At 38.7% G+C, this 16,816-nt stretch overlaps 1 protein-coding gene across 3 annotated transcripts; it reads right to left on the minus strand.

The window, feature by feature from the left end:
* Positions 1 to 724: 724 nt before the first annotated feature.
* On the minus strand, positions 725 to 13,608 carry LOC124864807 (bromodomain-containing protein 4-like). 3 transcript variants are annotated; one of them, XM_047359725.1, is made up of 19 exons: positions 13,230 to 13,608; positions 11,954 to 12,091; positions 11,725 to 11,860; positions 11,294 to 11,634; positions 10,783 to 11,166; positions 10,565 to 10,693; positions 10,173 to 10,403; positions 9,852 to 10,078; positions 9,023 to 9,354; positions 8,788 to 8,883; positions 8,321 to 8,701; positions 6,100 to 6,173; positions 5,412 to 6,063; positions 5,226 to 5,332; positions 4,982 to 5,132; positions 4,758 to 4,882; positions 4,449 to 4,651; positions 3,262 to 3,529; positions 725 to 3,165 (listed from the first exon to the last, which is right to left on the minus strand). In XM_047359725.1, the coding sequence occupies exons 1-19, from the start codon at positions 13,467 to 13,469 to the stop codon at positions 3,097 to 3,099; spliced, it is 4,284 nt and encodes a 1,427-aa protein (XP_047215681.1). In that variant the 5' UTR covers positions 13,470 to 13,608; the 3' UTR covers positions 725 to 3,096. The 3 variants fall into 3 exon arrangements, with proteins under 3 accessions (XP_047215681.1, XP_047215680.1, XP_047215679.1); XM_047359724.1 differs by having other exon boundaries at positions 4,982 to 5,129; positions 5,412 to 6,173; XM_047359723.1 differs by having other exon boundaries at positions 5,412 to 6,173.
* Between the last annotated feature and the right edge of the window lie 3,208 nt (positions 13,609 to 16,816).

The raw sequence follows: 16,816 nt of genomic DNA on the forward strand, positions 1-16,816 counted from the left end.
AACCTTCCCCACAATTTTATCTCTGAGCTGTATGGTGTGTTCTGAGGCCTTCAGAGAACAGCTGTACTTATATTGTGATGAAACTCAATATGTACTATATAAATGAATGGGTAAATAACATCAGTCATTTTCTACCACTTATTCCATAGTGGGTCACAGGGGAGCTGGTGCCTATCTCCAGCAGTCTATGGGCGAGAGGCAGGGTACACCCTGGACAGGTCGCCAGTCCATCGCAGGGCAACACACAAACACCCATGCACACACTCATTCATACACCTAAGGGCAATTTAGAGTGACCAATTAACCTAACAGGCATGTCTTTGGACTGTGGGAGGAAGCTGGAGTACCCAGTGAGAACCCACGCATGCACTGGGAGAACATGCAAACTCCATGCAGAAAGACCCCTGGCTGGGAATTGAACCCAGGACCTTCTTGCTGCAAGGCAACAGTGCTACCAACTGCGCCACCGTGCAGCCTAAATAACATATGCTTGTATTTTATTTTCACTTTGACACTACTTTGTGTTGGAATATCACATGAAATCCGAATAAAACTCACTGAATGTTGTGGCTATAAAGTGACAAAATATGAAAAGGTTTATGGCGTATGAATCATTTTATAGGGCGCTGTATTTTGGTTGAAATTTGTTACCAATAAAAGCTTGTCCACTACTACAACTGAGCAGCAATAACATTCCTATACTTATTATAAACTTACAAAAACAGACAATTTCTTTTGTTTTATTTTCTATAAAACAGATGAGTTTATTCAATGATCATAACATACATATTCAGAGACCTCAAGAGACCACTCGCATACCAAACAAAACTGAGGAAAATGTTATAACCTCCCAAAACAGAACATATGCAACACAAAAATAAAATACCTGAATAAAGCAAATTCTGTGCTGGGCTGCATGTCAGCACATTGTGTGAAGAACTTATGGCACATTATGTCCAACAGTTATTGTGAAAAGAAAAGGATAATAAGGAATGAAAGTATTTTTCTGAACACATTTAAAACAGGTCTAATAATAACATTATATATTCATACATGGTGGACTTTAAAGAAATTTAAAAACAGTGAATTAAGCACTACTTATCTCCTGCTCATCTTTTTAGTCTTCATCAACAGAACGTTTATCTACATCTGGGAACATGCCTCTCTTCACCACACAGTGGAAAAAAACAACAACAAAAAAACAGTCAAACTCTCACATTCACACAGCCGCCCAAATGTACACAACCAAACGTACAGACCAGACTGATAACGCTAATGTTGAAACGCTGAAAACACATCTAGCTAAAATCTGATAAGAATGAAATGAGAAAGTAGTTGTCAGATGTTTACACTTAAAGATGCCCAGCTAAAACTAAATTTAAAACCAGAATATTGACAATGGGTAAAATATAAAATGCTGTCTTTACTTTTTTTTTTTTTTAAACACAAACTCTGTCAAAAATGTCCCTCCCCTTTTAAATATTACACCTCCCACTCCTGATGTGCCACTTTCTAAGTCCCCTCAAAGTGTAATATAATCCAACAAGAATTGCAATACAATACAGGCACTGGAGAAAAAAAAAAAAAAACACTTTAGGAGACAAATAGAGAGGACAACATTTGTTCAGATTTTAGCCCAGCTCCAACAATGTCTCCAGGAACTTACATCCACTATGATCAAACAAGAACAAATATAGAAATCCAAACCTTTTTAGTTTTGATTTTTGTGGTCGTCTTGTTTTTAACGCTGTCAACGGTGCCTGTTGTGAATTGGAAGATGAATCAAAGTGGGAACTTCAGGTGGTCCCAACAACTATTTTTTTTTTTTTACTAACCTGTTTCCAGTATCGGCTACAAAAGATGTAAATGTGTCTTTTTCTATAATTGTATCTTTCTAACTTTAAGCAGTGATTTTTGTCACAGCAGGATCCTCAAAGGCAACACCAGAGGCTTATCCAATCCAGTAGTGACTGCTGTGAACAGCCGAACATTAAATCTGATAGTAAAACAAATATAAAAGACACCTGTAGTGAAATCCAACTAAAGCTCAGAAACAACTGGCTCTTTAGCTCTTCTGGTAGCTAGCTTCTGTAGTTTCTAAATGACAAATACAAGATGAAAACTAATCTTTATTTTGATAAATACTCACTGGAGCTACGAGAATGCATATATTCAGTTTTTTGCACACTATCTACCTACAATGCTTTAGAAGACATTATTTAGCATAAAAGATATTGAGCTGTTTGGCATAGGTGGTGGAGTGTGTTGGTGCAAAGATTAAAAGAACCGAGGTGGAAAAGCAGATGGATCCAAAATAAACAGTTATTGAAGCATAAGAAAATATTTTTTTACAGTAGATCCTAGATGATGAAAAAAAGTCTGCACGGCTTCTGTGTCTGTCTGTAAATGTTATTGGTTTGTCCATGTGTGCAGGCCATACAACTTACTCGTCTATTTAGGAAAGAGATGTAAGGCAAACTGTACCATCTCTGCTGAGAAATATACATGATTTACAGTATGGAAGTTGCTCCTGCCCCTCCCCACCAAATATATATATATATAAAAAAAAAAAAAAAAAAAAAAAACTGTTCACTAACGACAAAATAAACAACATGAAAGACAAATTTTTCTTCACTACTTTAGACATCTGGCAGTTTCAAAATACTTCTGCGCAGTCTGTCAGTATTTCAGAGCATTTTTTACCATCTCCAGAATGTGGTTGTCTTTACTCCTGCAGTATTGTTGTGCCAACACACAGTGAAAAAAAAAATCAAGTCTAACAAAGGCAACTGTGCCAAAAAAGGGCCCTTTTCTCTCTCAACTAGAGATCAGGCAAGCAATGCTGGATTTCCAGAAAATGACATCCAAAACAATGAGAGTCCCCTCCGTGTGTTCAGCCAATGAGGACACAGTGAGCCGTCACCACTTGTCCTGCCAGCGTTTGTCTCCAGTCTCAACCGGACTGGTTTATGTATGCATAAAGTCTCTGGTGCGGTCTGCGCTGCATTGTTGCCAGGATTTTATTCACGAGGATGCTTACATCATTCATTAACTTTAATCTTCTTGCTTTGCTGTTAATTTCATGCCCTCCTTTTTTCAAAACAGGTTCTCCTCAAAGATGGCCATTAAGTCACTTTGAAAATTCATGTCAATAGTTGCTGCCATCTGTTGAAAGGAAAGAACTCAAAAAATCAGTAACGGTATTAATAGAAATCAGTTTTATTTGCAGGTGGCGTAAAGAGTAAACGTGTTTTAACTTACCGCCTCTCTCCTCCTCCTCTCCTGTTCCCGTCGGCGTGCCAGTTCCCTCTGTTGATCTAGTGAGTTTTGTGTGGTGGGCTGAGGTGGCGTAGCGGCTGGAGGAGACTGCTGGATGGCAGCTGGCTGGGATTCATTTTGCACCTGCTGCTGTTGTTGCTGCTGCTGCTGCTGAGGAGGCGCTTGGATGTGCTGTTGCTCAAGGCGGCCACGAGGCTCCTCATGCACTCTTCTGGTAGGAGGCTCGATGACGTCCTCTTCATCCCGCCCTCTGGAAAGCGTTCAGACAAATAAATTATACTCATGTTGCAGATTGCCGTAGGAAGTTTACAGCAGCGTAAAAGATGCCCTTAAACATACATCCTGTGTGCAACTGAATGTCTTGGATGACAAAAAAACAGTTATACAACTTCTTTCATCAAAATAATTAAATAATACAGTCCTTTGAAAACCAGATCCATAATGAAAATCCCTAAGTACAAATATTGGTTTTGCCATATCGAGGCAGAATGCCTAGGATGATGCCAGCACTACAGGTCTGACAAACGTACCTTAAATCATCAGAATCATCTCAATCCCTAGATCTTTTGACATGACCACCTCAGCAGCCAAAACACAGATTCACAGAAAGCTCACAGAAGCTGTGGCTGAACAAAACAGGCCTGCCAGAGATAGGGATTTAAAAACGATTTGCGTCTTTTTTAGGTTAATCAAACTTTTAGGTGAATATTAATTAATTGATGGAGACACGATTCTCCTAAAAGATCCTAACTGGTTAATAAAGAGTCACTTGAAGATCATTACAAGTGAAACGATGTGCCTTCAGAGGGACAAGTCATTTCAATAACCTGTAGGTAGATTTTTTTTATGGTTTACAGATGAGAACATGATGGGTTTGGCAGTAATTCAACAACTCTTGTGTGCAATAACAATCTTGCTGAAACCAAATGAGTAATTAGAAGTTTAAAACACCAGATTTGTTGCCAAGAAGAAAATCAAAGATTGACTCAGAATGACAAAGTTATAATTTCAAAATTGAACAGCTGGTAAAGTAATCAAGGAATACAGTTGTAAATCTTTGTGGCCTCCATCTTTTTTACTCTTCCATATACTTTTGTGAGCCTAATTTACAGATTAGGATAGATATGTACCCAGGAGGTGAATTGTTTTGGTCCTCGTGAGAATCTTACCGTTGCTTGTCCTGCTCTCTACGTAGCCTGCCTTTTTCCGCCTCAGCCTGGGCCTTCAGGGCCTTCTCCCTCTCCTCTTTCTCCCGGGCTGCACGTCGAAACTGCTCAAAACTGTCACTCGATGACTTCACAGTAGACTGTGTTGTAGATGTTGACTTTTGCGCCAGGCTTGCCCATGAGCCCATATTTTTGAGCTTCACATCCTGAGAAAATACACAGGGAGATTTATTAGGAGTACTGCTCAAGGCAATAATTATGCAAAGAGAGAGGGTGACAAGTCCAAAAACTGATCTCTTTATCCACCTGTACCTTTTTGGGAGCAACAGTGGTCTTGTGCTCCTGCTTGAATTTCTCCTTTTCCTGCAGGATGGAGGGTGGCCCACTGGGCTCAGAAGAGCGGATGACAGGCCGTGAACTATCCACAGACTTTAAAACTGCCCAAAACATTCGTACAAGATTTGTTAGTATCTTAGGAAGTGCATTCTTTCAAGTGTTTTATACAGAGGAAAATAAAAAGTGTTGGGAGTTCTCACTCTGCTGACTTTGGCCGATCTGACTGGGTTTGATTTCAGGATGTTTGTGATGGTCTGTTCTCATTGCAGAATTGAACTGCTCTCCTCTCATCACTGGCGATTGAGGACGTTTTTCCTCTTTAATTGGACCTTGGTTTCCAGAGGCCCTCTGCTGTATGACAAGCAAATTATTTAAGGTCCCCGCACTGGCTTTGCATTTATCCACCTACAGAAATACTTTGGCTGGTCTTTGTAAACTTCTTACCTTTTTGGGTTGCATGCTGGGAGGTGGGGATGGGTGAGAAACCGGTGGAAACTGGGGAATTGGTGGGGAATGCATCATGAGAGGAGATGGGTTATCTCTTATGTGCCCTGTCAAGACAACAGATGTGTGTTTGCATTTAAAAACAGTTGAACAATCATTTATTTGAGAATTTTGTTTCACACCTACCAGTATTGTATGGATCAGGTTTGGATGGACGAGGGGAGGGATGCTCTTTTTGCTGCTGGATGATCTGCTGTGCTTTGTTTGTGGGCAGTGAAATACTGTGTTGTGATGCTTGGGGCTGACCAGCGAGTCCAGGACCCTGCTGGTAGTTCAGCTGATGGTGCTGTGTTTGCTGCTGTTGAGTATTTTGCAAGTGGCGGGCCTGATGTAAGGGCATCTGTTGTGGTTGGGCCTGATGTGACGGAGTGGGCTGGGCTTGAGATGGAACAAAAAGCTGTGGAGGAGGCAGCGAAGTCTGTATAGAAAGCTGGGATTGTCCCTGGATTGTCCCAGACTGCAGGAGAGAAGTCTGTCCCAGCTGCTGTGGTTGCTGCTGCCGAACTGGGGCCTGGTGTGACTGCATGGACTGCTGGGCCTGACGAGCTGGCTGGAATTGCTGTAGAAATAACTGCACTTGGTTCATAGGTGTTGTTGACCCAGGCTCTTCATCATCTTCCAACAGCATCTGGGGAGGCTGAGAAGATACAAACCCTTGAGGGGTGAGTGTGGGTGGTGACATGGGCCTTTGGTGCAGCGGTTGATGAGTGTGGAGAATCTGTGAGGGAAGTTGATGCTGTGGTGGGGGAGCTGACTGAGGCTGGAGCTGCTGCTGCTGTTGTTGCTGCTGCTGAGGAGGGGCTGGTTGCTGCTGAGGGGGTTTTGGATGAAGAGGCGCTGCTTTGTGACTGGGCCGGGATGGCTGCTGAGGCATAGAACTGTGTAGAGCTGGGGTTGAACAACAAATTCATGTTATTTAGAAGCATAAAAAAACCATACAAAATGAGAATCAACTCTTCAATCCATAAAAACTTTAAAAAGTAACAACAAATAATTTATCTATAAATAACTCACTTTAACATATTTTTCTGATTTAAAGTTGTCCTTATCCAGTGTTTTAATATGTTTGGATTTTGATTTATTCATGTTTTTCAATTATCCAGTAGGATCCAAGTTTGCAAACATAAACCATTACTATACAAAAATAAAGATTTATATAACTATCAAAATATTTTTTTTCTTTTAAAACAATGCTGTGAAAAAGTGTTTGTCAGACCTAAGTAAAAAAAAAAAAACAGAGTTATATAATTATCCAAACCAACCTAGCCCTCTGAGGAAAAGTAATTTTTACACGTAAAAAAAAAAAAAAAGAAAAGTTCAATACAGCGATAAACATCGTCATCACCATTCATTTCTGCTGATCTGCAGAAATAATACATTTAAATAGAACCTTTCTAACAGCTGAATGATCTAGAAAAGCAACACTTCATATAAAGGGTTACAAAGCTATTTCTAAGCCTGCGAAACAAAGTGAGAGCAGTGATCTACAGCTGGAGAAAACATGCATTTGTAGCGAACCTTCCCAGGAGAGGCTAGTCAATCAAAAGTACTCCAAGAGCACATCAACTAACCAACCAGGAGGTCACCAAACAACCCAGAACATCTGAAGTCCTGCAGAGCTCATTTGTCTCAGATAGAGCTTTAACAATAAGAAAGAGAATGGCCGAAACGGCATTCATGGGAGAGATTCAAACCAGTGTTGAATTTGCAATGAATGAGTAGTAGAATAGAGTAGCGAAAAATTGTGCTCAAGTAAGAGTATCTTCACTCCTCCTTGCAGTCCATTTTATAAGAAGTCTGTCCTCAGTCTGATCCCGCTCGTATCCTCTATTCACTATTTGAATTGTTATCATCTGGCAAACGGTACAGAGTCCCCACTCAAATATTCATTTGTCTGTAGCTCCATCAGACTAATAAATAAGGTAGGCATATAGTATGAGGGTTCATAACGTTCATGTTATGCTCTGGTCTGATCGCTGGTTTGTAATGTGTCTGGTCTGGTGCAATATGTGTTTTATTGAGCAACTGAACGATATGTGCATTTTTTGCATTACTGTGGTGTAAATGTACAATTTGTGTATTTAATGTCCATTTATTGCATTTTATAATTATGGTGGCATTTTTTATTGTAGCATAAGCAGTACATGACAAATTTCCCACACGGGGACAATAAAGTAAGTAAGTAAGTAAGTATCTATCTCAATATATTCTTACTTAAGTATAAGTAAAACAAATAGTCATCCAAAAAATTACTCCAGTAAGAGTAAAAAAGTATTCAGTAAAAAGGCTACTCCAGTACTGAGTTATTGTTTGATCATAACATCAGAGATAATTTGGGAAAATTAAGTAAAAATTTTGGAATTTTAAAGAACAAAATAAGAATTAGTAAAAATAAATACCATCATTACCTAATAACAAATTCATGCAAGAGAAACACATAATAAATCAAAATCTTTCACAAAACATGTTAGATGAGCGCAAAGTACGTTCAGTGACAATATCTAATGTTTACTGTATTTATACTTGATCTTCAAATGACTCAGCAGATAGAAAACATTAGAACAATAAAGCCTGTGTACAAACAAGAGTTTTCCTTGAACATAAATTGTATAAGTTTGTGTCTGGTAAATCTTTTATTTTTTATTCAGTAAACTTGAGGTGGGTAGAGTACTCAGAAAGTGTACTCGAGTAAGAGTAGCATTACTTCAAAAATAATATTACTCAAGCAGAAGCAAAAAGTACAGTGCAGTACTGCGAGGAGTATTGTTTTTCTGAAAGGTTCTGGCTAATTTCCTTAACCCAGTTCTGGTTACAACTAGTCATATTTTTCATCAGTGGAACCAAGACCTCTTCTTCTGTTTATCCCTGTGAGGCCTTTTCTGAAATCCTTTTCTATACTCGTAAACGGTTTCACAATATTTAATACGCTGACGTGTATATTTATTCAAAAAGGGACTGTACAAATTTTGCCATGTGAACAGGACAGCTAAGAAAACAAATGCTCCAAAATCACAGCACCTACATATACCCCTTACCTGGAGAAGGGAGGACTGGATGCTGGTTGAGGAAGGGGTGTGTTTCAGGGGACACTGATTCAGCAGAATGAGCATTTATATGTGGAGGTACAGGGGAAGAGTTGCCTGTGTGGTGGGGCATATGCATGATCGGCTGGCTGAAAGGAGGCAAAGACTCGTAGCTTTCCAGTAAGTGGGATGACTCCAGAGCAGCGACAGGTGGAGGAGCCATAAAGCTGGCAGGCGATGGTTGATGCTGCTGTTGCTTCATCTGACTGCTGGCCTGAAGGGCAACAGTTTGGGACTGAAACACAGTCTGAGCAGAGCCCTTCTGAACATGGGGATGCGTCTTCTTCACCTCTTTCATAGATTGGCTCTTCTTTTTCGGCTGTTTTATCATTCCTGAAAAAGAAAAAAGTTTATTCTCTTTTTCCACAGGAGAGGATGGCATCGTGAAACCTTGAAAAGACAACTGAGCTGAAACCCACCTGCTCCATCAGCTTCACTGTCTGAGCTTGAGCCACTGCTTCCAGAAGAAGATACCATCTTTTTGGAGGAAACCACTGACTCAATGGCTTTCTCAGCTACAAAAACAACTTCATGTTAATTGATTTTGTGAATACAAAACCCAAATGTGAATTTGTTTACTGACAGTATACTTTTAACTTATTCAGTAGGTAATAAGACACAGCTCTGCTAGCTTATTTCCATCCAGTGTCTCACCTGGAACCTTCTTCTTTTTCTTGAGGCAGGATGACACATATCTCTCCAGTTCACGCAGAGTTGAAGGCTTCAGGGTCTCAAAGTCAATCTCAATCTCATCAGGATTTGAGTTTTTGAGTGACGGCTCCCTTGACTGAATAATATGTACTACACGGCCAAGTTTGTCACCAGGAAGCTTGTTAATGTCCAGGCTTAGCTGCCTCTTCTCTTCGTAAGTCATAGGCTTGCATTTCTCCCCGGGAACTGACGGCCCAGTTGTTCCAAGATCGTCCTCCAGGCTGGGAACAAGCTGCAGACTGGGAGGATGATTACTTTTCAATGCATCCTTTTTGCTAAGAGGGAGAAACAAAAACACTAAAATTTACTTTTTAGTAACCCGAAAGTGCATGTATAAAAAAGTTTTACTGTTAAAAATAAAACAATTTTTTACTATGTTGAAAAAGACAAAAAATACTTCTGTCATACTGATGCATACAAAGGGAAACTGAAAAACTAGGCGTTTATATAAAATGATGATGCACCATGACCAAAGCTGCTTGAAGGTGTGCACAGCCTGCTTAAGAGAGATCAGTTCACTAAAATACAATCAAGCACCAGTAGGTTATGAGTTTTCATATGGCTCAATTTCTAAGATGCATGAAAATCATAAACAAGAGAATATAAAAAAAACATAAGCTTTACGGCAGGAAACAGGACATGAGAGATGAAAAAAAAAAAAATCATAAAGAAGTTAAAAATGCCTTGACAAATCTTCAGCTAAAGACTCATTTAGTATCAATCTTTAGCTGGAGATAGTCTTACCCTTGGTCTTGAATATTGTGAAACCTACCTGAGTTTCTTCTTAGTAACAATCTCTTTGTTACTGTTTGTGGTCTTAGTTTTCTTGGACAGCTGCAAAACCGTTGTGGCATCCTGGATCTCATCTACAAGGCTTGGAATGCTGCCTTTCTTCCTATGCTTATCTTTTTTCTTCTCTTTCTTTTCCTTTTCTTTTCTCTTTGGTTTGCTGGTTTGTGGTTGTGACAGGGCAGCCAGCTGCTCGTGGACAGCCTTGAGCTGTTTGTGGAAAAATTGAACAAGTTTTAAACAAAGTTTCAGAAGAACTGAATAACAACCCTGCCGTCAGCTGGATTTTTCTTTGATCACCGACCTGCTCCTGGAGTTCTGCTAACCGCTGGGCTCTTTCCTCTTCAGAGTCATCTGTGGAAGACTCCGACTCAGAGGATGAGTCACTGGAGCTGTCTGAAGACGAGGCGACGAGTGCCAAAGGGGGCTGGGGCTTAACAGGAGCTGGATGGTGAAGCGTAGGAGTTGGGGCAGAAACCAATGGCTTGAGGTCAGGTTCATCTGGCATCTTGGCAAAGCGCATCTCAAACACATCCTATAAAATTAAATGAATCATAAAGGCAATTATCATGATGACAGATATGTCAAAATTTGTCTAGAATGTGTTAAAACTATACATTTCTTCCAGGTTTTAGGAAACATTCTGATAAAAGTCCAATTTGTTATTCTAGTAAAAGACTAACAACATTGTTGTACCTGTAGCTTTCGTGCCATGGACACTACTTCATGGTCCGGTGGGTTATATTTGTAGCAGTTGGAAAACATTAACCTTACATCAGCAGCGAACTCCTGGGGATCTCGGTATTGCTTTGTCTCCAATTTCGTCTATAAAATATATCAAGTATTTTGTCACAGAATTCACAAATTTATATTTTGAAAAATTAAATTTTTTTTAAATCCTGCATTAAACAAACCTTGATGGTACTGAGGTCCATTGGATGTTTGATGATATCCCGATAATCATGTAGTCCCAGTGCATCCACGTCAACAGGTTTATAAAAGGGCCAAGCATAAGCAGCATGTTTCTTGGATAGCATCTCACTTACTAAACCAGCGCAATAACCTAGTTGATCCTGTGGTTTGGGGCTACGACCTCCACTCGGTCCACTCAGACCTGTTACCGTGCCTATGTGATGCTGAGAGTCTGGAGCCTCCTTCTTTAACAGTTTTGGTGGCCGGCTACTCTCTCGCCTGGGTAATGTCTTCCCAGACTTAGATTCTGCAGGCGATGACTCACTTAGCTGGTCATTTGCTGTAGGTGTCGTTGTGTCTGCTTTCCTTTTTTGGCTCTTTTTTTGCTGTAATGGAAAACAAAAAAATTGGTTTTAGGCAATAACAATGTTCTGCTCAAACTTTAGTAACAAATGTCACTCAGAACAAAGGTGCTAAGCAAACCAAATGCATTTCTTCGTTAATCAGACTTACTTTGGTCATAGTCATAGGGCTCTGCAGCATAGGGGCAGTGTTCTGAATCGATACCGGAGGAAGAGAGGTCTGAGTGGGGAGAGGCACAGAAGTCAGGATAGGAACTTGCGGAACACAGTCTGACTGGACCATCGTGTACGGAGGTCCAAGCTGTGATGCAAGGCTGGGTAATGTTTGGGGTACATGGGAGGGCAGGGCCTGCATTGAAGGATGGGGAGGTAGCAAAGGTGGGGCCTGCACTGGTCCTCGAGCCTGCGGAGCTGCTGGGAGGTTTGACAGGCCACGTGTTTGTGGAGTCGCGGGTGAAGAATCAATGATGGTGCCTGGTTTCAGGTTTATACCTTGATGACAGAACAAGGTGCTTGCATTGTTATCCTGTTTCATAGAAGATTGTTTAATAGCAGAAAAGTATAAGCAAGCAAATCACATACCACCCTCTCTCCGGCCTCGGCCACGTCCCTTTCCTGTCATTACTGGAATCTCTATTTCCTCCTGAGGCATTTCTGCAACCTTTTGAAGGAAAGCCTTCTCTAGAGCCTCAGCCATTAAACATATATCATCTCCAGGCTGTCCAACAGAAAAAAACAAAAAACATTCTCAGCTCAAGTGCAAGAACGTCAGAAACATTTCATGCTATAGCAACAATGGCTCTTGAGTTACCTTGTTGTATATATAGCAGTTGGTAAACATCGTGTTGAAGTCCTGAATACATTCTTGGGCATTCCTGTAGTAGCTGTTTTCAAGTCTTTTTTTGATTGTTCCCATGTCCATCGGTATTTTGATTATATTGTAGTAATCCTAAAAAATATTGAAAAATGTGTCAACAAGAAACTCTAACGTGCAACATTATGTGGTTGTATCAACATCAATTCCCCAAATACAGTGTGCTGACCAAAACCAGTCCTTGAATTATTGAAATCTGTGCCACTAACCGGCTTAACAATTTTCTAAATGTATTCTCACACTTCCTGGAAGGAGATGGTAAGCACTGAACTAAACAAATGACACCTTACATATAGGTTGAATTCATTAATGAATGAGAATGGATATGAACCTGACCTGTTTGTCTTTTTATGTCTTGAGGTAACTTGTAAATTAAATGAAATTACATTTTTTAGGGAAGATTACTATATTGACTAATACTATTTTATAGTACTAATTACACCAATTTCCTTAAAGAAACAGTACACGGACTTCCAAATTGTGTGCTATAAGTTATGGCTAATTTCCTTAAGTTAATAAAAAATTCAATTCTTATCTTTTAGAAAAAAATTCTAAAAGATAAATATTTTGCTACTCTTTTTTGAGTGCAGACTCGTATTTACAAAAAATACGAATATATGTGAGCGACATATATATTATATTGTATTATACGAGACAAATGCAGAAAAATTACAAACAAAAATAGACATGCTAAATATTGCTTCTAACTTTGGTTTTATTAAACAACAAATTGTCCTTTATATGTACAATGTTTGTACCGAATGATATAGTTTTCATGGAGAATTGCTTTTTTGAAGTCATCACAAACAGTGGTTTAGTTTAAACTGTTTTAATTTCTTCACTAGGAAAAGGTGCATAGACTATAGTCAAAAAATCCTCAATCAGGGCAGAAAGGATTAAATTAATGGATTTGCCTTTTGCCTGCATAAACTAAGTAGTGGTAAAAATGTGACTTTACGGACACCTTTGCCAACATTTGTAACATATTTCTGATAAGAGAAACGGTTTAATTTAAGAAACCTTGAACTCCAAAGAATATAAACAAGTAGGGAAAACTGGCTGATCTCCATACATCAGTAAATTCCAGAAAAATGCTAAATAATATGTATGTACAGAGCAGAAATATGAACTTACTAAAAACTTTATGGTTCCATAGGATGCATTTTGGGTCAGTAAGATTAGATGCACACACAATAGAGCAGGTTGTACTCACAGGCAGGTTAAGTTTAATGGCGTCCACTGGTGTATGAAAAGGCCAGGCATACTGGTGCTTCCATAGGGATTTTACCACCACTTTGAGTAGGTACTGCAGCTGGTTGGTCTGGCGCTTTGGCCTGTTGGGATTGAAATACTCTGGGGGTGGGGGATTGCCCATTTGCTGAGCCTGCCCCTGGCTGCTACCTGACATCTGCGCAGTATCCAGGCCGTCTCCCATTCTGACAGGGTTAGGCATGGGCCCAGGTCCCGGAACGGGAGCTGGAGCAAAAGTAGGGGCAGGGGTAATGGTGTTGGCAGAACACCAGTTCAGTCTTGGCCCCGGCACAGACTCCACTGACAGAGTACCACTGATCCCATTGCACTCCTCACTGGAATTTCTGGAAAAAAAAAACAATGGACTGTCATTAACATGTCATAAACAACAAAATTCTCAACAATATAGCATATAATTCAGTGGACCTTTTTGACTTCAAGTAAACAAAGATGTACTTATTCAGATAAAACAAAGAGGTAATATAGTAACATTAAAATAAATTAGAGATCGTCCCTAATATGTACCTAAAGGCTAAAAGTCTTGTCAAGATCCTTGACTGATTCATTATTAAGAGCTGATTTTTTAATTTCATCTATGTACAGGAAGAGTTAATTCCATACTGAAAACCAAACAAACAAAAAAAGAACAGATGCATACTTGCATACAACAAAAACTCTCTTAGCACTAGTTGATGAAAGCATAAAAGTAATCAGGAAATGTAGGGGAAAAAACACGAAAGAAAGTTAACATCCTCCTGTTATCTTGGTAAGAACAGAGGAACTGCTTTCTTTTTTACAACTAAAAACTGCCCATGCTAATGTTTGTGACCATTTCAAGGAGAGAAAAGTCAGAAAAGGGAATCATAATTTGAGGCAGTTTCAGCAGGCGTAGAGGGCTACTTGAAGCAAACTATCCAGAGATTTACACCAGTATTCACAGATGGTCTTAAACAGCTCATACAGGTAACCAACAGGACTCACATTACAGCACTGTAAAAATAACAACTGTGAACAAAACTGCCACCACAAAGAGAAAGATTTAGTTATGAAGTGACACGAAACAATATTTTGCCAATTATGGATTCAGTAACAAGCATGTAGAAAAATTTCTGATAATAATTCAAGATCTTCCTCTAAAAGTTGTGTGATGTACTGACATATATCATCTTTTCAGTCTCCTTTGTCATTTTTTTATTCACAATTTTAAAATTATGGTTGGCAATTTTATCTCAAAATTTTGTGTAAAAAAGGTTTTAATTATTGTCCTTTTAATACCCTAAAAGCATTTTTCTATTCTCTAACCTTTGAATATTTCTGAAGCAACGGCAGTAAGATACGGTGATACTACTGCTCACTGCCATTCACCCCTTTCTTTGAAAAATGTCAACTCTCAGTTGCATAAAGGATTTGTCTAAATATACTGCAATATAATAATAACCCAATAATTAACCCAATTAGGATGTTACACTACACAACACCATCCTTTTCTGATTTCCTTAAACATTTTTGGGATTTAATTGAAGTCAACAAAGATTAAATAATACTGGATTATTCAGATTTATGGGCAGATCTTTACACCTTAATTAAAATAAAATATCCTCGAGCTCCTTGAAAGTTAAACTGGGCAGGATCTGTGTGCACACATATATTTTGAAAATATTTGCTGTTGTGTTTGAAAACTGCTAAGATTGTGAGGAAAGCATGATTCGCTTTTAGTTTGCAAAAGATGACAAGGACATTCAAACGTGTTTAGGTCATCAAGACCAAGAAGATAAACATTCAGTAAAGATCCAAGGCTAACCTGTTGGGTTCAACTGACCGTTATCGGTTTTAAAGAAACTACTGTGATCATAGAAAAAGCACTATTGATATATAACACGATAATCTGACACATTTTACAACTGCAGGAGTTGAGATTGAGTACACTCAATCTAAGTATATCTTACTAAAAGTTGTTCATTCTAAGGGATCCCAGAAAGCAACACATATTCTTAGACTTTTAAATACGTGAAGATAAACGTTATTGTCATTCAACTATGGTTGAATGTACTGTGCTGTACCCTAAAAACAAACAAAAAAACCCAAAAAACTAAGCATTCTCGTCATGATTCATTGGTTATTTGATGAAAAATGTCACGTGAACAAACTGAAGGTTAGGGTTTTTGGAGGTAATTTGAAATAATTTAATTTATGTCAATGAAATTTGACCAAATAACTTTCTGAATCGGCTTCTTTTCATTTTCCGATTAAGTAATCAGTACTTCTCTTTTCTAAATGTAATGTAAGCTAATGGCATACTGTGAAGTTTACTAAAATTATTTTGGCAGGTGTCACTGAAGAATCTTACCGCCAGAAAGCTGAAATGATTGTGTGAACCAAAATAAGGAAATACAAAGAAGTGTTACCATAACAACAAATGTACAAATGAGACTTTGGATATATGTTATGTTTTATCAAACTTTGGTATATGTGTTTTTTGTAGTAGCAACTAAATAATTTAAATAAACTGTCTTTCCAGTGGGCTACGAGGAAGGTTCACACTCTGCTAAGTTGTTTTATATTTGGCCAAACAAAACTAGTTTGGCCTTTTGTTTAAGGTGACTTTTTTTTTTATATAAAAAAATCGAATGTACTGATTTACACATCAAAGTACAAAACAAGAAAAAACTAATTTAACAATTTGCAAGGTAGCAGGACTTGACTGAAACAAAGAAAAATCTGCATATGCTGTTATGGATTTGATGCTTAAAACGTTTTAACATAATATCAGCCAGATCTACAAAAAACTGCTAATCCCAAACAAACCGCATTGAAGATAGCATTTGCTTTAAAGAAATATTCAAATATCTATGCTGTTTTCACATCACTGTCTCATGCTTGAAGACAGAGGGGGCATGAGAAAAGCCTTGTTTTTCTTGCCCCTTTATTTTTGGTCCACACAATACAGGTAGAGAACGAAACTAATGGGAATGCCGGAGGACTCTGACTCATTTTGGGGTGACACAATAAACAAAAACAGGCAGGGGAAGTGCAGACAGATCCAGAAAGGTTGTTCTTTCTGTAAAATGGAGAAATATATTACAGGGAAAAAAGAAAAATAGGCAACGTACAATCAAAACAAAGACAAATGAGGACAAAGACCAAACGCAAAAGTCCAAGACGAGAAAATATGACGATGCACATTTTTGTTCTTCCCTCAGGCTGCACCCTATTCTTGTTTTGTGCAGGTGATAAAAGGCTCAATGTAGCAATTCTAACTGATTCATCTTTGTTCCAAAAATATATTATTCTTTGCACACAAACATTATTACTGTTCTAAAATATGTGATTGCACATTTTGTGAGGATAGCATCACTCACTCTCTTGTAAACAGCAGCCCTAACTCTTCTATTCCGCATGCAACTATAGAAAACAGTCTAAGTGCTTCAGATAAGCAATAAAAATCGACACATCACCGGGTGACAGTTTTTGACTCTGCTTTGCTGTCAGAGGGAGAATACCCCTGGCTGATCTTCTTAAGTATACAGACAGATAAAGATAGAAAGATGT

The sequence above is a fragment of the Girardinichthys multiradiatus genome, chromosome Y (assembly GCF_021462225.1).
Source record: "Girardinichthys multiradiatus isolate DD_20200921_A chromosome Y, DD_fGirMul_XY1, whole genome shotgun sequence".
Taxonomy (NCBI): domain Eukaryota; kingdom Metazoa; phylum Chordata; class Actinopteri; order Cyprinodontiformes; family Goodeidae; genus Girardinichthys; species Girardinichthys multiradiatus.